General features: G+C 34.2%; 3 protein-coding genes across 4 annotated transcripts; 1 reads left to right on the top strand and 2 right to left on the bottom strand.

The window, feature by feature from the left end:
* The first annotated feature begins 1303 nt into the window (after positions 1 to 1303).
* On the top strand, positions 1304 to 3999 carry LOC138187516 (rho GTPase-activating protein gacM). Of its 2 annotated transcripts, none has more exons than XM_069128416.1 (4): positions 1304 to 1492; positions 2270 to 2511; positions 2608 to 2874; positions 2999 to 3999. In XM_069128416.1, the coding sequence occupies exons 2-4, from the start codon at positions 2276 to 2278 to the stop codon at positions 3216 to 3218; spliced, it is 723 nt and encodes a 240-aa protein (XP_068984517.1). In that variant the 5' UTR covers positions 1304 to 1492; positions 2270 to 2275; the 3' UTR covers positions 3219 to 3999. The 2 variants fall into 2 exon arrangements, with proteins under 2 accessions (XP_068984517.1, XP_068984516.1); XM_069128415.1 differs by having other exon boundaries at positions 1305 to 1952.
* A 52-nt stretch (positions 4000 to 4051) lies between these two features.
* On the bottom strand, positions 4052 to 14467 carry LOC138187520 (fatty acid synthase). The gene is made up of 19 exons (XM_069128419.1): positions 14284 to 14467; positions 13974 to 14224; positions 13614 to 13845; positions 12983 to 13401; positions 12478 to 12771; positions 12207 to 12414; positions 11958 to 12118; positions 11568 to 11885; positions 10899 to 11404; positions 10339 to 10643; positions 8755 to 9153; positions 7554 to 8584; positions 7236 to 7480; positions 6456 to 7152; positions 5559 to 6390; positions 5006 to 5478; positions 4684 to 4938; positions 4349 to 4603; positions 4052 to 4272 (listed from the first exon to the last, which is right to left on the bottom strand). The coding sequence occupies exons 1-19, from the start codon at positions 14465 to 14467 to the stop codon at positions 4081 to 4083; spliced, it is 7257 nt and encodes a 2418-aa protein (XP_068984520.1). The 3' UTR covers positions 4052 to 4080.
* A 1693-nt stretch (positions 14468 to 16160) lies between these two features.
* On the bottom strand, positions 16161 to 23901 carry LOC138187506 (citron Rho-interacting kinase-like). Its single transcript, XM_069128384.1, has 10 exons — positions 22414 to 23901; positions 21986 to 22339; positions 21368 to 21612; positions 18687 to 21233; positions 18170 to 18616; positions 17744 to 18096; positions 17500 to 17660; positions 17214 to 17426; positions 16884 to 17136; positions 16161 to 16810 (listed from the first exon to the last, which is right to left on the bottom strand). Exons 1-10 carry the CDS (start codon positions 22613 to 22615, stop codon positions 16702 to 16704), a joined length of 4884 nt encoding a protein of 1627 aa, XP_068984485.1. The 5' UTR covers positions 22616 to 23901; the 3' UTR covers positions 16161 to 16701.
* Between the last annotated feature and the right edge of the window lie 66 nt (positions 23902 to 23967).

Here is a 23967-nt window from a genome sequence, read left to right as displayed (position 1 = left end):
AAGAATCCTGATTAGATTATTTTCACTTTCTATGCGAGGTTTAATATCTTTATCAATATCTTTCTACAAATACTTTTCGAATTTTTTTGAAGATAAAAGAATGATGTTTATAAGTAAGAGAAATAAGATTGGAGATTTATATTATCTTGAGTCAACTGTTTCTAGGAAGGTTTACGGAGCCGAGACTGAGGCCTGAATAAAAGGAGAATAATGATAGACGGAGCAATTTTTTCTTATTTCACGCACCGAACTTTCACAGCTAAACAGGTTTTATACTACTGTCAAATTGAGATCCAGCAGGTAGATTTTCGGTTCTATCCATGACAAAAACTTAAAGTATACAATTAACGTTATAACGTCATGTCTCTTATACAGGATGTTTATGCAGATATTTCTATTGTAGTAAAAATGACAATGCATAATTTTTGATTGATGACTGTAATTTGCGAAGAATCTTGTTATTTCCGACTTTTTCTTATTTTAAAATATCGATGAAAGATAATGTTAAGAAATTATTCAAATCCGAGTTATTTACAAAATAAAATTACAATTAATTCATAGAATGAATAATTTTTTTGAGTTTACAGCGAGATAACATAATTCTTTCGCAGTCTTGCGAGTGTGGTTGCATTTTCTAAGGCGCCAGTGATGTGTATTATTGCGCATTTAATAACACGTGTTTTCTTTACACTTGTCAGATACTTATACATTCTCAAAGTATTCTAAAGTTGCCAAATTATATTTATAATACTATAAAAATATATTATCTCTGAACCAGAAGTTCTATTTGAAGGTTTCGTCAAAAGTTTACGAAGCTGTAAAATGATATTTTGTATTTTTAAACTACTGTGAATCAAATCAAAAGTATTCAAAGAGTTAATTATTCATTAAACTGGGACTATCTTTAACATTTATTATACATTTAAGATGGCTATTCATACTGCGTACTAATTTTTTGCTAGATATATGTTTGCAATAAATATTTTGTAACTCTTATATACATTTTCAGATTGGTTCCAAATTTTACCAATTATAGTTATAACAATCGTGTTTCATTACAGTGTTAATGAAATTTCAAAATATTTTATACATCACACACACACGCACACACACACACACACACACACATATATATATAGAAGTTTTCTATCATCACTATTCAAATACTTTTGCGAACTACTTTATTTAAGTTAAATTTTCAATTTTTTATAAGTTTTGTCTACACACGAGAATATTCGAGAGTTTTGTAAAAACATATTTCGCCGCGATGAGTTCGCGCATGCGCGAACATCTTACTACAGGTCAAGTTCGTAGTTTAAAGGCTTAGAATCTATGCGTATGGTTAAGTAAAGCAGCGAATGAGTATTATTGTTTTCGGTGAGGTTGATCTTGAAATTTATGTATGCACAGGATTCCTAGAAACTCTTGCGTGGATTTACACAGTGCAGATACAGTCTCGCGGATTATTTATTAAATACTATATCGACCATAGGTACCACCATCTGTTCTCTCAAACCTATTGTGACATTTCGAGACGAAAACAAACAATTAGTTCTGTGCGATCTTTCTCGAATAGCGTGTCGCGTATTACAGAGCGTGCGTTGCAGATAAATATATCGTTGGAAGTAATATTTCAATTTCCATCACTCTTGGTTTAGCACGCATTTACGTATCGTTATACGTATTACAGTAAGCGCCGTGCATTTCCTGATTAACGGCAAGTGAACAATAGAGGTTAGCGTCTGAAAAATAGTTCAAGGATTCGCATTGTGTGACAAAGTGTCTTCTAACGTATTTTATCATACATTCTTTTTTCACGAGACTTGCGCCAAAAACGTATATGTTACACAACGCCGATGCTTTTGTGAGATTCTTCATAAGTACTGCCTGTGAAGACGTACACTCGAAGGCCAAAGCACGTTCTCTTGAGTTCTCGGTGGTTCCAAATGACAGTAGGCAATTTACTATTTACAAATTTTACATATTGATTTAATCAAATCCAAATAAAATACTCTATGAAGAAAGCATTTTATTTTCATTCAGAATTCCGTTGAATCTTGTCAATATGATATTTACATAAGAAAACGGTCTAAAGCTACAACCCATCGCGAATACTGTTATTTTTGTAACAGATAAAATTGAATTGTTATGTTATAAATTTTTGAAAACAAATTGTTGTACTTGAGATTGTTTGTTGATTATAGTTAATACTTAAAAGTATGCAGCAGTATCTAAATAGTATGAAATCTATTTTCCTACTCTGATTCAGAATGCAATGGGAGGAACGAATCTCCATACACCTCCATCCATATTTCAACATATGATGAGTCAGCGAAATACTTCACAACAATCAGAGACATGGATGCAAATGCCACAGGTGCCTCCAATGTCTATACCATGGAGTGTACCATCTCTCCAACAACCAGAATTAGTCAGATTTACCGGGGGACCAAGTTTCGAATCAGTTCTTCATCAGAAGAGAAAACTTGAGACCTGCGATCTGCTGGATATGTAAGTAATTTATATAATGGTATATATTATAGAAAAACCTTTCTATTTTTTCAATTTGGTATGTAATGGATGATATAATGTAATGGATGATTACAGGAGACAAACGAAACAGTTTATAACAGAAGAAAAAATGGCTGCACATTTTAAAGGTTTACATATTAGTTCCAATTATCAACAGTCTTCAGTGCCATCAACTTCAACAGCTGACTCACAACCAGTTAATCCTAGGGAGTTGAATATGGAACTAGAATTGGATGCAGCTAATGCAGATCAAATCAAAACTGGACCCAGGCTAGTTCTTTCAGAGGAACTGAAGAGAATCCAACAAGAACCAATCCTTCCAAATTCCTTGTTATCCAAATTGTGAGTATACATATTTTAATTAAATTAATCTAAATTAAATCAAATATTTTGTTTCTCTCATTATGATGCAATTTCTGTTAGTAAATAAGATAAAGTGTGAAGATTTACAGTTTTTCTCTTTCAGGGAAAGGCCCTCCATGGCTTTAGTCCTTTGGGAACCACCGAGCAAGCATCTTCGTATATTTCCAACTAGAGATACACCAACTCCGATTCCTAATGCGTCCGACGATAACAATAACAACAATAATAATAACAACAATAATAATAATAATAACGAAGCGATTGCTGATCTGAATCAGACGATATCGAGCAATTCATCAGTTTTCGAGCCAATGGAATTATGAAGGCAATTCGTTAGTAAGTTACTTTTACATCTTTGTATATCGTTAGCAAACAAAGAACGCGATATCGAGTTGTATTATGTACGAAAGTTAAAAGAAACGAAAGTTATACATTATATTTTTTATCTGACACTACATGTTTGTGTAAGGTTGTGTGAAGTACATGGAATGAAGCCTTTTTATTAAATAGAACTATTCTCTACTAGTTACCTAATTATTTAGTTATTTGAGACATATGTACGTATCAATTATTATATAAAGATAAAAGCTAAAGATCAAGTTCCTTTCGTATAATATGATTTGTGTGTGAAAATTGATTAAAGATAAAAAGAAATATAAAAATGGGATTCTTTAATAAATACGTTCATGGGTTTGATGTGAAACTCAGTATTATTGTAATTATTATTAACACAGCATAATTGTATGATTATTATTAATTTTACGTTATCATCTGTGCTTTCTTGTGTATGCAGTATGTTGCGTTTGATTGCGATTAAAATTGTAGTACGATAAACATGCAATATATATAAAAAAGAAAAAGAAAATAAAAAACATAAAAGAATGCGCAAAAACAGGGATAAAATAGAAAAAAAGATTATACGTAATAAGGTAGCTTTATTTCTACACTATGTGTATGTTACACGTGTATAATGTTAAGGTTGTGTGAAACACAATTCAATTTACTGTATGGGTGATACGTAGATCGTTTATCGTATGAATGAATTTACTGTGTTTCTGAATGTATGATGATTTTGCATAAAGATATGACAACATTTCATTAATATTGAGTTTTTCATTCATTTGTAATTAATGGAAAGTATGAAATGATAGGTATCGTTGAAGAATGAATCATTCTTACTCATTTTTACGATAACCCCATAAAATTTTCATTCTTTCCATGTAATTCTAGTTCAGAACTTGCGAAATTTAGGGTCTCTTTGAAAGTTTTCGCATCTTCCAAAGGTTCGCCATTAATTGCTGCCGCAGTAATCTTATCATCCAATATGGAAATGTGATTTCCTTCGATCTTGTGTATTTCTACTTTTCCGTGAGTTAACTGAACAAGAAAAATAGTTTCATTATATTCATTCACAAGTCGGCTACTAATACTGTTTAATATTAATAGATATTACCTTCTGCAAACCGTAATCTGAATTTGGAAGTATCACAGCTGGTGTCGTTGGTACCAGTAACGTGATAGGCGTTCTAAGAGGCGGTACAGTAGAAGGATCGTATTTATCTAACACACACAGACGGTTATAAATAAATGATATAATTCTTTTTTGAGTTTCTGCCGAATAGACCTTATGAATTTCGTCGGTTGTGTATTTGGTTACTAGATCCAACTTTTCATTCCAATTACTACAATTTTTCAGCTTTAATGCGATCTATGAGAACGAATTAGTTATTAATTATTAATTAGACCTAAATTTTGCACTGGCCGACTAGTACTGAAAAGATATTTCACCTCTGTGATGATTGGCGTTTTGATGACATTCAATATTTCAATCAGAAATGTATTTTGATATTCGTCTTCCGTAGGCGATGCAAGGTGCTCTGATTTTATGGCTTTCATATAATCGGGAGATCCATCTATTAATATGAGTTGACCTATTAGTATGTAAGGTTCTAATCTCCTTGTTAATTCTATGGCTATTAGTGATCCATATGAATAGCCAACGATTGTGAAATCTCTGCGACCTTTACTCCTTGCTAAAACATACTGAAAGAGAAAGAGGAATATTATATTTTTTTATACTGTGAAATCTTTCTTTTTTGTTAAAACATACTGGTAAAAGACGTTCAGCCATTTCCTCCACTGACTCATTAATGTTGTATATTCCTAATTGCAAACAAGTGGCAGGGAATTTTAATTTTGATGCTAATTCAGCGAAAATCGCAGCAGACCCTTCAATACCCGGTATAAGAAATATTTCATTTCTTTTTTCACCACATTTAACTGGAAGCTCTACGCAATACTGTCCATCTAGTATGGAAACATTCAAGGTCTTCATCAGCAATCTCATGCCAATCACTTTTTCTGTCTTTGTCGTTGTTTTTTTGATTTGTTTTGTTTGCTTCTTTGTATCTTTTGCAGACATTTCTACAAGCTTGGCAATGTTCAAGACTCTAATATCTTGTGCAGTTAGAAACACCTCAAAGTCTCTTTCTAGTGTCTGTTTGATCTCCACAGCCATCATGGAATCCATGCCCAGCTCAGCCAAAGAAGAATTTTGACTCACGGTCTTCATATCCTTTATATCTATAATAGAAGAATAATTTTACTGCATGAAAATTGAACTACAAGTGAACTTACATGACACATATATAAAGAATACTTACTCATAATATTCATCACTGCTTCAAGAACATTACTGACTTCATTAGCACTAGGTACTTTCTCTGCAACCACCATGCTAGCCACAATTGGTCTATTCTGACACATGAACTTGTCTAATTCTTCTAAACACGAGGATATCTTCTGAGGCAAGGTTCCACCGATCACCAGCTGGTGTTTGTTCTCCAGCATCTCTGCAGCAATACCCACATCCCCCACAGCGCCCCATTGAATGGCCATGCCAGGAAGACCTTGTTCCACTCTTCTTTCGCAAATCCTCTCTAACACCGCGTTTCCCATACCATAATTAGATTGACCAGCAGATCCTCTTCCACATGACAAAGAAGAAAACACCACAAAATGTCGAAGATTTGGACAAATCTTCCTAGAAAGTTCATCCAGCTTTTTGGTGATTCTGGCTTTGGGTTTCATGCTTTCTTCAAATGATTCCATAGTTTGGTTTACCATCAGACAGTCTTTTAACAGAGCTGCCAGGTTGAAGATACCATCCACAGGTGCCTGTTCTTCTGCTGATTTCAAGATAAACTCGCAGTCATCTGTTTTTGACGCGTCTACACCAGGAATTATAAGGATTTTTGCTCCATAGGATTTCCAGATATCTATCCTTAATTTCTGATAGCCTGTTTTGATTCCGCTTCGAGTAACTATTACCAGGTTCCTGGCACCGCGTAGGACTAACCAGTCTGCAAGTTCTAGACCTAATCCTCCTAAACCACCTATGATTACGTAACTCTTGCTACTCGTAGCGTTGAAGCGAGGGTAAGCAAGAATTGGTGTATTCAAAGGTGCTTTCTCATCTGCTATCTTAATCAGAATCTGTGAACAATTGGGTAATACTTATTTACGAGATATCAATTATAGGGAACAAATAATATTTATACCTTTCCAATGTGTTTGCCTGCCGCCATATACCTGAAAGCTTCTTCTAACTGGTTCTTTTCAAAACACTTTCTTACCAAAGGCTTGATACATTTTCGATTCACCTGGGCATTAAGAAAATGATGTACCTCTTCTCTTATATGAGGTAAGGTACCATGGATCATGGCATCGAGCATGATTCCATGAAAGCTAATCTCTTTCAAAAACACTTCCATTCCAAGTTGATTATTGACAGACATGTCGAATTTACCGATTTCCAAGAAACGTCCACGATAACCTAGGCAACGAATCGATGCCTGGAGCTTGTCTTCAGCCAGGGAATTTAGAACTATGTCTACTCCCTTTCCATGTGTCTGTTTCATTATCATCTGTTCGAAGCTGGTATCTCTGGAATTTCCAATGTGATCATCATCTATACTGGGGAACGTTTCTCTGATATATTTCCGTTTTTCAGGTGTTCCTACTGTCGTGAACACTTCACATCCTTCAGCGAGGGCTACGTTGATAGCAGCTTGACCTACTGCACCGCTTCCACCGTGGATCAACACCTTCTCACCTTTCCTTAATTTTCCAAAGTAGTAAAAGGCGTAGAAAACGGTAAAGTAGGCAGACGGAACAGTTGCTGCGTCCTCCAGGGACCATTCGTCTGGCACTGGCCACAGGGTGAATTTATGGGGAGTAACCAGGTTTGATATACCCCTGAAGATGTAATTAATCTATCAAATTAGCAGAAGACCTATGTTACTGACGTGTAAGATTCCGATATTTGAGGTATATCTTACTTGCTCTCAACAAAACCCATCACGCGTCTTCCATTAGAGTCGATTCCACTGAACTCAAAACCAATCAGGCAATCGCTCATTTCTCGCTTCTTCACTATAGTTTCCGCCATCAATTTTCCAGTGGCCAACATCACATCTCTGAAGTTCAACGAAGAGTATATTACTTTGATGATGTTATCCTGGCACTTTTCATTCGGTTGTATCCAACCCTCGAACCACTGGATGGAACTCAAATCTCCTCTGACCTATTGCATAACTCTTGTAAATTTTGAAAGATTACAAATTTTTTGTTTTAAATAACAAGAAATATTTACGTACTCTTAAATTGGCATAGCCATGAGAAGTCAAAGTTGGCTGCAGCTCTGGATAAGGCACGTGTTTGTAGGTTCCCCAGATTTTCCCTGGTCTTAAGACATTATAGCCAATGTCTATATCAAGCTGCTTGGAGTAGAATGGATCTTTCAGTGAAAACTTGGGAGCGTTCTCGTCTTGGATTATCACAGTTTTCACGATCTCACCATTGGGCTCTCTTCTTAAACACTTAACTAATCCTAGGACACCATTCTCCATATCTCCTTCTGCGACTAATATCAATCTTACCGTGTCATTACTATTTTTATCTTTTTCATTGTTCAAGACTTTCTTCACACCTTCCAGCCAGGTGAATTCATTGTTGTTCACGTATATTACTTCTGTCTTCTGAGGTGGCTTCTCTGCTTTCTTCAGGAGCAACAAAGTCTGATTCTTGAAACTCTTCTCCAGTACAACATTCAGATCACAAGCTTCAAGATAAGAGATAGTATCTTTATTGACAACACTTTCTCGAAGCAGGATAAATCCATGACCCATTGTTGCAGCTAGAAGTTGTTCCAGAATGTCAGTAGTTTTATTGGATAGAATATTATGAGCAGCTGCTATGAAGACACTGGCATCCTCCGGTAATTTCTTTGGTGTTATTACTGTAATATTTTCAGGAAGCAATAACTTTTCGCCTCGTTCTGATTCTGCGGCAAGTGTCAAATTCGGACGAATCATGGGTATGTTACTTAATACTTTCATAAAGATTGGAGTGAGGGTTTCTTCAGTTGGTACTTTCTCCTCCTGATCGATCACTTCGAGGATCTTTGGCGTGTTTATAATGTGACTCTCCAACGCAAGCTGCGTAGATAAGATGATCATTTCTTCTAATGATGTTTGTGCTTTGTCACGATTGGCTATAAATTTATATTCTTCCAAAATGGGGACAGACGTTAATCTTCGATGCTGAATCGCGTTAGCCTTTATTCCATGGATTTCGATTCCGCCAGATACTACGACATCGTAGTCATTGTACACTGAGATTGGGATTTCTGTAAAACAAAGTTTTATTATTTATTATAACTCGTTATGACTCGGATGTTTATGCAGTTCTATATTTTTATATCGTAAGCGTTTCTTATCAGAGCGCCATCCGAGGTACTCAATAATATTGTACAAGTATTTCTAACGTTTCAAAATTTGTTTAAACTTTTAAAATTACCATTATTATCTTCGGTAAGGTTTCGAATCTTTTCGTTATGAACTTTCACATCAATTACTAGCTTCCTAATAGCTGTTGGTACATAAAGCGCTCTGGTATCGAGATTCAATATCTTCATCTGTAACATATTATCCATAAACACGGCCCAGTTCTTCATCCAAGCGATACGTCCCCTGGTTCCCTTGAGTGAAGCGCTCTTCAGCGAACGGAACGGTCCAGTATACTGGTAACCACGAAGTTTTAACTCCTTATAGATATCCTTGCTAGTCAGAACTTCCTCATCCTCAATTTCAGTCAAGAATTTGGCTGGAATCTTCTCCTGCGCAGGATTCGTTTGTACGCGAATTGATCCTGTCACTACTGTCGTGGATCCTTCTGATATTTCGAATTTTCCAGATCCTGAAAATGTTTTATGTTATCTGTAATCTGCCGAATGCAATTAAACAAGTTAAAATTTATTTATTAATTTTAAATCAGGTGTATTTTATAAGTTCTCGTTGTAAGAATAGGCCTCGATGTCTGAGTACAGCTATGTATACAAACGTAAACTCAAGAATACCGCTTCGCGTCTTTCCTTCTCTTTCACGCATTAAACTTGACAGATTAAAGTTAAGATATCTCCTGAACTAATCATTTTTTGATATAGAAAATATACTTTCTTTTATAGAGAATGCCGAGCTGTATCGATTAATGTATTAAATAATAGGTATAATTCCATTTAAAAAAACAAAGTTGGCCTTCACATGACCTTCACATGACCTTCACTCGACGATCTACAGAAAAATTAACGCCAGAATATACCCCTCCCCTCTTAAAACTATTCAATTTTTATCTAAAACATTTTTCAATATAATTAATAGTATCGAAAATATTTTAGCTTCAACTCTTAGATGACTTACCCTGTACATGTAAAATAATTATTCTGTGCGAAGAACAAGATGGGAACACCGGAGGATATAAATATACATATACAAAAAGAAATGGATGAGTTAGAGTCGAGCAGAGTGTGAGTAAATGCCTGATACCTCTTAATTCTTTATCAAAGTATTAATATATAGATATCGTGATTTTTTTTCAGTTTCGATAATTTAATTTTTTCTTCTCATTTTATATCTCTCTTTACGAACTCTAAAAGTGGGATTAGTGAACGGAATTTCAGTTAAATCGACGAAAAAGACAGAGAAAACGTGCGCGGACTTCGGTGATTGAAAAAAATTCTTATGGGTTAAATGCGAAAGTGATTTCTTGCGATAAACTGAAGCAAGATGAATCCTAGTGATTTTAGAGTGGTTGAGCTCTAAGATGATCTGGAAAAAGTGGACTTATCGATTTCAGGTACAAAATTTGGCTAAGGTATCACTCGTATAGTAAATTAGGGATTATAATATGTACCTCGGAATTTTTCCACATCTTTTTAAAGCTCAAAACAATAAGAAATTAGGCAGAGAATTGAAGACCCTTTATGCAAACCACGTTTGTGAATAACGATATTGTCGGCGGAGGGTTAATTCTTTGCTCCCATTTTACTTCCTTCTTTACATCACTAATGTCTTAGAATTAAAAATCGAATAAAAAGATGTATACCTCTTTGAACCATGACAGTTAATGAAATAGAACCGGATTCGGGCATGTTTGTTGCACGTTCGAATTTCACATTCTCAAAAACCACTGATACTTCGTCATAAAGTGCTCCTTGCAGCAAACTAACCGTCTCCCAGACCATAATAAGGTAACCTGTGGCTGGGACTAAGTTTCTTCCGTCGATCACATGATGCATTATATATTCGTAGTTCTCATCTTTCAGAGCTACATCAATCATTCGCTCTGCTGTGGTAATCTTCTGACGTTGAGTATATACTGGTACGAACCAGTCTTCAGAATGCTCCCATCTGAAATTTGACAACAATTTTAGATCTATGTTGCGATCTTTATTTCTTTTTAAAAAGACCTAAAAAAAGCCAAGTCGTTTGGCCCAATTTTAAAGAAAGTTATTCATTTTCAAAAAGTGTTGTAATAGTTTTGAAAGTCATTGTGTTCCCAAAAATATTCAAAATTTTCTTGCTTGTTGAAACAAGAGTGAAGTTGGAACGTACAAATCTGGAAACTTAATGTTATATGTATGTATGTTATTTTATTATATTCACCTAATGTAAGGAGAGACCATGGAAGTGCCACGACTAACAGGAAACTCTACGTGCGGATAAATATTCGCAAGTTGCGGCTGTAGACCAACGTCGTATAATTTTCCAAGGGCTTGCAAGAAGCATTCAGCATTGTCTTTATGGCCTCTCTGAGTCAGTGCAATATTCGTTACAGACTGACTTAAGGATCTCTTTAAAATTGCCTGTAGCAGACCATGAGGTGCAATTTCTATGGTTATAGCGTCAGATGGTATCATTGTCGCTGTTTCCGCGAATAGGACAGAGCTCAACAGGTTATTGGTGTGATATTCGGCGGAAGAATACTTGGCAGCTTCCGTGTACCATTGACTGCGTGGTACGGAAGTGCTCACCCACTTGGAACTTCTTGCTTGTGGCTTGGGAATCACTTTCTTCAGATATGATAATAATCTTGGTCCTGCGTCCGCGATGTAGCGACTGTGATACGCTATGTTGCTGCATGCTACTTCCTTTGCAAAGATCTTGTTGGCCTAGAAGAATTAGAAAATCACAGAGAAAACTCAATTTGTAGATTTTGAGCGTTTCATATTACTAGTATTGCGATATATCTACTACTATTCTACAAGAAATCAAAGGATCATTTTCTAAAGAATTGTTATTGACTTTCATAGAATCATATCCTTGAAAACAAACCTGTAACTGGGCAACGAATTGCTTCATGGACTCAGCTGGGCCACTTATGGTACAACTATCGGAACTGTTATGGCAAGCAACCTCTATATCTGATGGACACATATCTTTGATCTCTTCATATCCAAGACCAACTGCTGCCATAGATCCTCGAATCATTTTGGTCTCGATAGACGCTAAACCTCTCGAATATGCTGCAAGCACCATTTGCTCGGCCGTAAAGCATCCATCCGCATAAGCACAACCAAGTTCTCCGACAGAGTGACCGATTATATTATCCGGTTCGATACCCACGGATGTTAATAGATCCACGAGACCAATCTGAAGAAACATCCCTCGTTACTACTGCGCAAGAGTTGGAAATCATTTTTCGAAGAATTACAATCGTTTTACCTGAATAACGGCGATTCCAACGAACGAGTTCAAAATATTATCGAAAGTCTTCTTGTCCTTGTTGGTGATGATATTAACGATATCGATGCCATGTGGTTTTAATACCGCGTCACATTTCTGAATGGCCTTCGCGAAGATGGGGAATCTCATCAATGATTCACCTTTTAGATTTCAAAATGATTAATTATTTTTTAAATTATTTCCTTGCAAATTGTTTACGAATTTTGCTGTCAACATTTCTATATGTACCCATGCCAGGCCACTGTGATCCCATTCCAGAGAACACAAACCAAATTGGTCTCTTTATGCCAGAGTACTCTTGGATGTCTCTTGGTGGTTTCTCTGATGTTTTAGATCCAACCATTGTGTACCCTCTAAATAGATGGCCAGTTATATTTTCGGAGTGAATATCGTGCAAAAGTCGAATGTACTCCACGTCCACTGGTATACTTTCGATCTGGAAAAGTAATCGTTATATTTTCCTAGAATTTTCTACTATTTTATACTTCAATTTACTTACATGATTGAGGAGAGTTTCTACTGCTTCTTGTGTACGTCCTGATACTACTACTAATCTAGGTAAATCGTCAGAGGGTGCACCATTATTCACTTTCTCCTTCGTGTAGGATTTTAATAAGACGTGCGCGTTGGCCCCACCGAAACCAAACGAATTTATTCCTACGTAACCACCTTTCCATGGGGTTGGTTCTGTAACTACTTCGACCTTTCCTTCGTCGAAGCACGTCACGCCTTTCATGGGACTTTTGAAGTTTATATTTGGTGGGATCAAGCCACTTTCCATCGCGATAATGATCTTAAAATATTTATTTGTAATTATATTTGACTTTTATATATTATTATTTTATTATATTCTCATCTTGCCATTAGCATTGTTCTTATATACTATTTTTATTCATTTAACTTATTCATATCTTAAAATTCTATACTTTTACTCTATCGTTTCTAGCCCATTTTTAAAGAAAAGTTTCAACATTTTTAGAGAATTTCCAACAACAGTCTCATACCTTGGCTACTGAACAGAGACCACTGGCGGGTTCAGTATGACCCATATTCGACTTAATCGAACCGATTTTGAGAGGAGTGGTTCTGTTCTGGCAGAAGACTTTGTCAATAGCATTCAATTCTTCAGGATCACCGACGCTAGTTCCGGTACCATGAGCCTCCAAAAAAGCCAGTTCATTAGGAGATATCTTGCACTCTTTGTAGAAGTCTGTCAGAAGCATTTTCTGGACATTACTGGCAGGGAATGTGATTCCTTGTTCCTTGTAGCCATCGCAGTTGCTTTTCGTGTAGACGACCTGCGCGTAAATTCTCTTTGCGTTTTTCGCCTTCTGCAAAATGATCACGCTGATAGCCTCACTGCGGACGTACCCATTCGCTCTTGCGTCAAAGGATTTGCAATGACAGTCAGCGGACAATACACCTGATATTAGATATCAATTTATTAATATGAGACTCCATCATTTAGGTATCTAAATGTCTTATTGTGAAGAATATCCAAATTACTATAATTAATGAGAATCTAATGAATACGACTGATAATGCACTTGATTAAAACAAATTTGACGAATTCCATCTTTTGTTGAGATTATGCAAGTGAAGATTTATTGATGTAATAAAATTATTATAGTTTACCGAGACGAGCGAACTGAAGAGATACATAGGGATGGAGACAAAGATTGGATGCTCCGACGATCACAGTGTCGCATACCCCAGTTCGTATCAATCTGTAAGCTTGGTCCAATGCGATTAAGCTAGAACTGCAAGCTGTATCAATCGCGTAAGATGGACCATGTAAACCAAAAAAATAGGAGATCCTGTTGGCCAACATAGCTCTGCTGCATCCAGTAATACCAAAACCATTCGCCTGAAATATATTTGGAGTAGAAGCATATTCAGAAAATAATTTTGCAGGACTATTATCTTTTAATATTTACGAAGTATTTATAAAACATTAGGGAACTATAATTTACGAATGACGCCAAAAACGTTTACTTGTAACTTTTCGTAAAACCAAGTCTTCTCTGACTCGCTGATACAAGATCCTATAACAACTCCCGTATTGGTCCCTTTGAGCTGTTTAGGATTTAATCCTGCATCGACGATGGCTTCGTACGCATTCTCCAGTAAAATCCGACACATAGGATCCAACGTATGAGCTTGTTTGTAATGGACGCCGAAGAAGATAGCGTCGAACTTGGATAAGCCAGACAGCTTACCACCGGCCTTTGGAATTTCCGCATGATCTGTCAATGTACAATGTTTCATCGTCGTTCTGAATGGCTCTAAGTTAAGTCACACTTACCTTGTCTCCATCTTGAATAGTTTTCCGTGATAAGGTCTACCTTGTTCATTAAATTGTTTTTTAGCTCTATTATATTGTTACTTTCCGGAAACCTCCCAGAGATGCCAGTAATCACCACTTCTTCTCCTGGTTCCGTCACCGCGTAGTTCACCTTCAACGGATCTACTCGTGCGTTACAAGACATCCTTGTTTTCTCTTTACAGTTTGCTTTATTTATAAATTTTTATTTCCTTAATCGTTTGATTATCTTTATATCTTCTTTCGATCTTGTTCAATCAGTCGTGCATATATTAATGAAGTGTTTTCGAGTAATCAATCAGTATCAATATTGTCGCCAAGACCATGGATACAATTGAAGACTGGAGAAACGGAGAAAGGCTTCTTATAACAGACTTTCCCCTCCATGTGGTAATTCGAATTCTCTTCTGAATATTCCTGAAGTTAATCTGTATAACGATTACCGGTCGAAATGACCCCTGAAAATCTAATGGACTGAATTTCGTTGTCCAAAGAGCTCGACGAATTCAAAAATGTAATATGCAATAAGATATATTTAGTAGTGATATTGATGTTCATTTTTATAATAAAAAGGTTGACGGACAAGAAGAAAGGAATTAATATGGGTTTATTCACTTCGTTACTTATTTGGTATAAATCATTCGAGAATATTACGTTTTCATAATGAATTTTTGTAATTAATCAATATGCAATATTAAAAATTGTTTCTTCTTTTACGAAAAATCTTCTTGTTTTATTAATAACAATGTGGAAGATAGGAAAATAATAAGTAATTAACTATTTATGCACGCAATAATTTTATCAAATAAAATTGAATATTAAGTCAGAACTGAAAAAATGTTAAAGTCATGTCAATAATTTTTCGGATTTTTATTTTATATGAACATAGAATTAGCATATTCTGATATGCCAGATCTAGTTTTCATTTTTTATTTGTCACGTGACAATATATTCCATTAAACAGTAGTATGACTTCCTAAAAACTTACGTCCTCCTGTTCCATAAAATTATTAGGTTGCCCCAAAAGTTCTTTTCGTTTTATAAGGAAATAATAGATGCACCTTTTTTTCTTTATATTATTTTATTGAATTATGTATGATCTATTTTGTAGTAATAGAACAAAATGGATCATACATAATTCAATTAGGGGCACAAACAGGATGCATACATAGTGATGTACAGTAATGCGATATCCGGCCACCCTTGACATTTATAGTATTGAAATAATGAATATTCACGGAGAAGAGCGGCAACTGTTCAACCCACCACTTACTGTGACGCATTGATTAGTATTTAATATATTTTCTGTCGTATGACATAATATTGTAGTTTTGGCATCAATAAAATTATATTAGGTTGTCCCAAAAGTTTCTTTCATTTAATAAAGAAATAATAGATGTACAACATTTTTTGTTTTGTATTATTTTATTGAATTATGTATGCATACATAATATGTTACAAGATGTGCAATAAAGATGTGTTTAAATTTCTATATATATAAAAATCAAGTTAAAAATATAGCTTAATCCGTATCTAGTGAACCAGTATGTAATTATTACAAAATTATCGTTGAATATAGTTAGAAAATAGTAGTACAGTATAATCGGTAGTCAGTCATATTAGAATTACACATTGCTTCCGAAGATATTCTTTTGTATTAACCGTAATTCAAATTGTACAAACAGTTAATTAAAAAACTGAAAACGTAAAATGAATCATGACCATGATAACATCAGTTATCAAAATATGAATGATCACTTAAGTAACAACATAGATTTTTGATCTTTTTCATATAAATCTTTATTCTATTAATAATAGTATTTTATTTTACAGTACAAAATTACAAAATTTTTGTCATCAATATAGAAATTCGAAAATATATTATTGTCACATTTTTTTAAATAACAATACTATTATAGTATTAACAATATGATTCTTAATTTACGCATTATGTAGTACTATAAGTATTAACTTCAGATCTCTGTAAAAGCTAATGAAGCTCGTAGACAGTAAAATACATATTACTTTTGAGTCACGTATAAATACATTTGGTTAATTAATACTACACAATACAAGTTCTTCTGTATAGCAAACATTTGAGATCTGACTACGTAACCATTTAATTGAAAGAAAATTAAATACAAAGTAAATATAAAACAAAATTTCCTGTTTGAACGAAAGATTCGAGTACATTCGTTTATTATACATTAATTATCGGTTACGTATTGGCAAGAATGAACTATTTAAATTAAGTGTACAAAAACACAGCTTGCAACATATTGATTAAAACATATTTCTCTTAATTGTTACAAAATGTTTACAGCCTTGATCTCAATTTTTTTGCGATTCCTACAATTATATCAAAAATAGAATTTTTATTATTTTTAATATCAAAATGTATTAATATTTGGAAACACCGGTAAAATGTACTTTTTTCCCTTGACCATCTAAAGCCTCCATTAAACTCGACGTAAAACTGAACTCCGAACTGCTTTCGTCCTCTTGATTTCTGTAAAATACATCAATATGAATAAATTCGTATTTCACGACAATTTTAAGTATACAGCATTATGATGACATACAAAGTATCTAAACTGGTAAGACTGCCATTTGATTCGGGTATGATAGAAGATCCTTCAATCTTTAATAGTTCCAAGAAAGAGTTCATTGCCGTTACATAAATTCCTTTTGTGCCAGCAACTCCCAAATAACGTAGACTAGATAACTCGATTAAAATTCGTTCTGGACTTTTTGACAAAATATATGTATCTTGATCGAGTTTTACAATCTCCACGGATGAAAAATGAATGACAAACAAATATGGTTTTCGGAAAGCTGTAAGAATACAAATATTATTTTTTATGCAACATGTAAGATTATTGTATTTTAAGAAACGTTACAAGATTTCTTACCAAAAGCAAAAGGTAAATGATTCCATGTTGGATCAATGTTTCGAGTTCTTTGGCCACTTTCATTCACAAACATTCCAAATTCATTATAACAAAGCAAAAGCTCTACTTTTCCAGGTACAAGAGAAACGTTTAAAACGCAAACTGGGAAAATGCCTAGCTTGGCTACTCCCGATAGTGTAGCTTTGACTGAACTATCATCTTCTTCTGGAAATTCTGCAACATCATGAATTATTAATTGCACGGAATGAATGAATTCACTAAATAATAAATAGTATTTATTACTTACCATCGACACAATAATTTTTAAGATCAATTTGGAAAAATTTATTACATCCTACTATAAGAACATTTTGCGTAAATATAGCACAACTACATGGTTCGGATGTTTCAAGTTCACGGACTACAATAAATTCTCCAGAATCATCTTCAATGTACCATTTAAGTAATCTATATTTATAACATAACAAGATTTTTATATAAAATATGATATTGAAAATCAAATGAAAATATATCTGCTTCAGAAAACCTACATTACGTGGGACTCAGTTGCTGCGCAAAGCATATCCCGTTGTAATTGATATAAATGGTAGCTATCAGTGCCAGTTAAAACTGCCTTCGTATTAATTGCTGGCCTTGAGCATTCGGCAGCCACTGCGTTACTCTTTAATTGCCTTAGACTACATGATACTAATTGCCTATTTTCACCAGCTATCATTAAAGCTATTCCTAAATGGGGATGTAAAGTTAATTGGTGCACCTTTTTCACTCCACGAATCATAGTAAGAGTTCGTGATTTGGCACCGCTATACGAAAACAGACCCTCTTCTGCACCCAATAAAAGTACATTTTCTTCTGTCAAATTTACGGCACAATTTAAATCCAACTATAAAATATTTATATGTTAAAAATGAATTTAATATAAATACAACTGTTTGAAGGTAAACAAAATTGCTCACTTGATTTTTTGCTAGTCTTAATATAGTTTGATACTTTTTACTTCTATGAACATTACTCAGTATATTTTGACTAGTAATAGACTTTAAGGACTTCAACCAATTTTTCTTATCAGTCTGGCTCAAAGCCATGACATCCAAACGTGGTGTCGGCCAACAGGTGGTCGATGAATTGGATTCTATTCTAAAAATAAATGGTATGTCCGATTTTGCTGTTCCCATTACATCTGGATTAATTACTGTATCTAATACAGTAAATCCATCCTTTTCGATTAAATCGATACGATTTATTGGTGCCATCCCGGGAGATGGCTGGTGATCGTAAGTACATAAACACGGTCCTTCCAACCTAAGGTACTTCCTTTCCCAACAAGTATTCGAGCGGTCTGGGAGTTTCACCCAACTTTCCATCGGCACGCTATTGTTTTTACTTTCTACATCACATACATCCTATTATCAACGATAATCACATATTAGTATAAAATATAGGATTGCACGGTTAAAATATTAAATACCATACCGTGTCGGGTTTATCCGGTTGATCTATAGCTAACGTTTGAACACTTCCAGTCAATGACGATAAACTTTCGTCACTATTTCTCCAGCTTTTACCAAACTGCTTAGCAAAACCTCCGGGTAAACCGCAAGTGGCAGGTGCGGTAACCATGCACTTTAAATGCGTCATTACTTGACATTCGTTGCAAATAGCTGCGCGTTTTCCAAAATGAATGGAATCCAAACACGTGGAGCATTTCCCAGCTCGCATTGGTAGACCGACATCAAATCGATGTGGAATGTGATGTCCAATTCTTTGTGGCGATAAACGTTTAGATAATGAGGTAGTTGATGGTTCTGTCGTATAATTCACGTTTTTTATATCGGGTGCTGAGGGAGACGATGGGGAGGTCGAAGCGTGGATTGCTTTCAGTGCTAATAACTGTTCAGTTAATGCTTTAACTTTGGCTCGTTCTTTCGCTAACTGGTTTTCCAATTCGCGATATCCAACTGGCATTCCAGTACCACTAGGAGGAATAGTCTCTTTCTGCTTAGTACCGAGTATTTTATCACATACCGTTTTCTTCTTCTTACTGCACTCTTCTAATTTAAATTGCAAGTAATCTATCAACTTTGTTTGTTGTTGTCTGGTACTCTCGGCTTTCACTTCCCTTTCCTGATAGAATTGCCGCATTTCCTCCAAGATACTTTCCAATTCTGTGATCCTCATCCGAAGTTCCTGACCTTGATCTATGCTATTCTGCAAATCATTCATCAACACGAAATTCGCCTCTTTCAATTCGTGAACTCGTGTTAAGTGTTGACTACTTTCTTCTTTAACGACTCTTGTTTCTGCTTTAGTGATATCTAAAGCACGTTTCATTTCTGAAAGATCACATTCTAATTCCCCGCATTTATTTGTGGAACTTTCGACTTGTTCGCTTAAGTCTTGTACAAGCTTCTTGTATTGATCTCTTTGGGCTATCAAATTATTTCTTTCACTCTCTATATCGCTTATCTCCGATGCAAGTCTCTCGATATTCCGTTCTGCTGTCAGTTTCAGTGACCTTTCTCCGTTTTGTGCTGTTTGTGCTTCGCGAAGTTTTACCTCAGTAGCTTCTAGATCCTTTTGTAACTTCATTTTATCTTGAATTAGTATATTTTCTCGTGTTTCATGATCACTTGTTAGTCTTTCGTAATCTGTTAGTTGTTCTTCAAGTACTGTACAGGTTTCTTTCAAAAGTTCAGTATTCAATTCATAGCCTTTAATCTCTTGTTCTAATTTATCTATTTTTGATTCCAATTCACGTATTTCTTCAGTATGTTTTGCGATGATCTGCGTCAAACGGTTGTTTTCACTACTTAAACTGTCGACCCGATCTTGATTTACTTTCGATTGCTTCCGCGCCGCGTCTAATTCTCTGCGTAAAGAAGCACTCGAAGACTGTAATTCTTCTATTTGATGATTGGTCTCAGTTAACGCCCTTTGGGCCGAATCAGCTTGCATTTTGTTTCTAGTAGATTCTTTTGTAATATCATTCAATGACGCTTTTGCATTGTCTAACTCTTTAAGTAGCTTCCTTGACTTCTCTTCTCCTTCTTTCATTTTATGATCTAATTTTTCGGTCAGCTTTTGCTTTTCTTCCTGTAATGTCTTAACTCTTTCTTCTGCTTTCTTAGCCTCCCTCGTTGCAATTCGTTTGTCTAAATTTGCATCCGATAGTTCCTTTTCCTTCTTCCATAAATTGATTTGTGCTTGCTTCGCTGTCTGACGTTCTGTGTTCAAGTTTTCTTTCATTGTTTGGAGGTCTCGTTCTAATTTCTTCATTTGCTCTTCTAAATGCGTATCTTTTTTTATTACAGACATCCTATTTGTACTTGGTTGTATGGTTTCCATCTTAAGAGTAGCATTCTCTGATTCTAGTTTAGTAACGCTTTGTTCCAAGCGTCGTAATAATTCTTCTAAATTGCCAACCTTACGCAAATGCTCCTCTTCTTTCTGGAGAGAATCCTGTAATCTTTTTTGTAGAGCGGCTTTATCTTGTGTGGCTTGTTCTAAGTTCAGAGCAAGGGCTTCTTTCTGTTCCAAGTTCATCATTGTTTCATTTAAATCAGACTTTATCATTTGTAATTGTTGTTTCAGTTGCTCATTTTCAAGTTTTGACATTTCCAGTTGTTCTTGTATTGTGGCAACTGCCTGTTCTGATGCTATAGCATTATCTAACTGCTTTGCCCTATCTTGTAATTGTTTTTTTAAAGCTTCTATCTCCGCATCTCTGGCTGGTATTGTAGCCTGTATGCTACGTAATTGTTCCTGACAATCTTTCAATTCATTTTGAGCTAATTCTAAAGCAACATTCAACCTCGATTGACGACAATGGTTAGAATCTTGTTCATTTCTTAGCTTAGTCTCCAAATCTGTATTCTTGGCAACTTCTAAATCCAATTTTGCTCTAAGTTCAGCTAATTGATTATGTGAACGTGTAGCTATTTCTTCCAGTTTAGTTTCAACACCTTGAACGCTTTGCCGACTCAGTTCTCTTGTTTTGGCTAATGATTCTTTATATTGCATCTAATAAAATAAATAATTATTTCAATATTTTTCCTTTAAATCTAAATTAGATAAATTTTACTAAACTATATTACTATATGTATGTACTATATTACTTATGTATCACTATATATATGTACATATATTTTACTAACCTGAAATACTCTAAGTTTATGTAATTCTGCATTTGCTGTCTGAAGTTCACATTCCGTTCTTTGCAACCTTGAACTCATCTCATTGTTACTAGTACATAATTCTGTGATTCTTACAGTTTGTGTTTCTATATGTTTATTCAATTGTGCAACTTTTTCCTTTTCTGCATTCTCCCATTTACGTTTCGCATCTTTTATCAAGCTTAAAGCTCTGGTTTCTAAATCTCTTCTTTCTTGACGCTCTAGTTCTGACATTACAAAATAATTATTGTATATAGTTTCACATATACAAATAAAACATAGCTTTATATATACATGAAAGATTCTATTATTTACAATTACTACTATATCTAAGTATATAATAATAGCCACTTTTAATATGATTAAAAAATTTTAGAAATTAAATATCAGATACTTAAAAATAATACAATAATTTTATAATGAATTATAATCATGGGCTAATTAAAAAAATTCCATGATTTTTCTATTGATTAATGTAGTAATATATAAGTTTGATAATATTGAAATTTAGATTATATGGAAGAAAAATAGATGAAGAAGTTAAAATCAAAAAAAATAAATTGCTTAAAATTTTTACACATGAATTGCAAGTCAATTTACCTAATGTTCTTTTTATTCCATTTAACTCTGACTTTGTTGCAATTAATTCTCTTTCAAGAATATCTCTCTCTTTGTTGAAAGCTTCTAATCTTTTTGATTTTTCTTGGAGCTGAGCTTCCAATTGCGTCATGCAACTGATTTTTTCCTGTAATTCAAATATCTTCTTTTGTTTCTCTTGAATCTCTTTCTTCTTACTATCTAATTGTGCTTCTAATTCACTTTTCTCTTTAGAGAATTTGTCAGACTGAGAGGAATGATGCTTATGAAACTTAAACTCAAAAAAGGAAGAGCAGTCTTTCTCAACATCTTTAAATTGATCGTTTGAATCTGATGCATGCATGCTTCTATCACCACCTATAAATACAGAATGTACCAGATTAAAATAGATATAGACAAAATTGTTAAAGGAATTTTGGTAATAGTTTTACCAAGACTTCGTCGAATTACTTCCAGATCACATTTTGCTGTGTTTAATTCCTTTTCCAACTGTTCTTTCTCTTTCTTGGATATCTCCACTTTTTTCGTTTTTTCCTCTTGTTGAGTTTCATTGTTAGTGGTGGATCGTCTATTTTTCCCACAGACTTTTCTGTAACGTTCCTCAAATTCCTTTTCTCTGCTCTCAAAATCCATTCTTTTTATTGTTCATTTGTGGTCGAATAATTTTCGATATTTTTTATCTCACGTTTGTTAGATAAACTGTCAGAACATGTGGTTAAAAAATGTTTTATTTCATAACAATCAACGTATCCATTTCATTGACTAGACTAATCGAAAGAATCGAGATTGATACATGAAAATATAGGAACGAATCAAAAATAATTTAGTCAAGTTTAAATCGAACTTTTATTATGCCTATACTATATATTAAACTTTGCAAAATTCCCGCGATTTGTAACCTGCATGAATTAAAAAACACAAATAAACACGATCTTATCGAGTGTGTAATGTTCTTCGGTTGTATAACAACGTTTTTGTATGGTTATACATCATGGAAATATTATATTTAATGCTACACGTTTTGTTTTACACTATCGTATTCATAACCACAGCGTATTTATAACGGTTGCGGAGATGGAAGCCGTTAACTACGGTCACGTGGTACTTTGGCGCCGCATTGGCAATTGGTTGTGATCGCGCAAGCGCAATTTTATTTTTATCGAGTATGAGCGTGTCAGAGAAGATAGGAAAGTTTTGTTATGGAAATCATTGATAATACATCCTAATATCCTTATGTAACAGATATTTATAACAGTACAATTATTCAGTTATACAGTTATCAAATCTATAATTGCGGATCAAACTTTATTTTGTAATTCAAAATTCTGTTTGATTCTGAGGAAACATATTTACGATAGATGGCGACAAAATTATCGGATTGCATTGCCCTCTGGATTAGTGAACGAATGGAGCTTGCTCAGTTTGAAATCCAAGAAAGAATTCAAGTGTCAGAATAGAATTTTAATATACATATAAATACTTTTCTATATTTACATATTTACTTTGTGTACTTAAATATTTTTCTAAAAACTTCTCCATAAATAGTACGTGTGTACTTGGATTTATGTGTTTTGTTTTACAAGCACTCGAATCCAATCAAAATACGATTATAAATTTCAAATAAAATTTATGCTATTCATACTATTGTTAATATACTTTTATATTAACATTCATTCTATTGCGTATATTTAAAGTTTTTCTCCACTTTTTGAAGTATTATCTCATAATACTGATAATTATTTCATAATATTGATAGAAATTCTATTCGCATATGCAAACATAGAAATATCATTGATATGTTACTTAATGTCTTGTACAGAAGAGGCAGTAAGAATACAGAAATACAGAATAGACGAAACATTTTACGACACTATACTATGCCATCTATGATTAAGAACGATGAGTATAGACATTAAATATATTAATGTTTAATATTAACTTCTACGTGATTAAAGTGTTTGTGGATTGAAATTACATTGTATGTG

This window comes from Bombus flavifrons, chromosome 15, assembly GCF_040668555.2.
Source record: "Bombus flavifrons isolate JBK064 chromosome 15, iyBomFlav1_principal, whole genome shotgun sequence".
Classification (NCBI taxonomy): Eukaryota; Metazoa; Arthropoda; class Insecta; order Hymenoptera; family Apidae; genus Bombus; species Bombus flavifrons.
The sequence above is the reverse complement of the archived record's forward strand: the minus strand, read 5'-3'. Positions and strand labels throughout refer to the sequence as shown.

What these genes read in the sequence shown, in the direction of transcription:
- LOC138187516 (XM_069128415.1), top strand. An exon ending in ACCTGCGATCTGCTGGATAT is followed by an intron (nt 2,512 to 2,607) that starts GTAAGTAATTTA and finishes GGATGATTACAG; the next exon opens with GAGACAAACGAAACAGTTTA. An exon ending in AATTCCTTGTTATCCAAATT is followed by an intron (nt 2,875 to 2,998) that starts GTGAGTATACAT and finishes TTTCTCTTTCAG; the next exon opens with GGAAAGGCCCTCCATGGCTT.
- LOC138187506 (XM_069128384.1), bottom strand. Translation starts at nt 22,615, where the DNA reads ATGGATTTTGAGAGCAGAGAAAAGGAATTTGAGGAACGTTACAGAAAA. An exon ending in TGGAATAAAAAGAACATTAG is followed by an intron (nt 21,613 to 21,985) that starts GTAAATTGACTT and finishes TTGTAATGTCAG; the next exon opens with AACTAGAGCGTCAAGAAAGA. An exon ending in AACCGGATAAACCCGACACG is followed by an intron (nt 18,617 to 18,686) that starts GTATGGTATTTA and finishes CGTTGATAATAG; the next exon opens with GATGTATGTGATGTAGAAAG.
- LOC138187520 (XM_069128419.1), bottom strand. Translation starts at nt 14,467, where the DNA reads ATGTCTTGTAACGCACGAGTAGATCCGTTGAAGGTGAACTACGCGGTG. An exon ending in GGTTTTACGAAAAGTTACAA is followed by an intron (nt 13,846 to 13,973) that starts GTAAACGTTTTT and finishes AATATATTTCAG; the next exon opens with GCGAATGGTTTTGGTATTAC. An exon ending in CAGATTACGGTTTGCAGAAG is followed by an intron (nt 4,273 to 4,348) that starts GTAATATCTATT and finishes TTTCTTGTTCAG; the next exon opens with TTAACTCACGGAAAAGTAGA.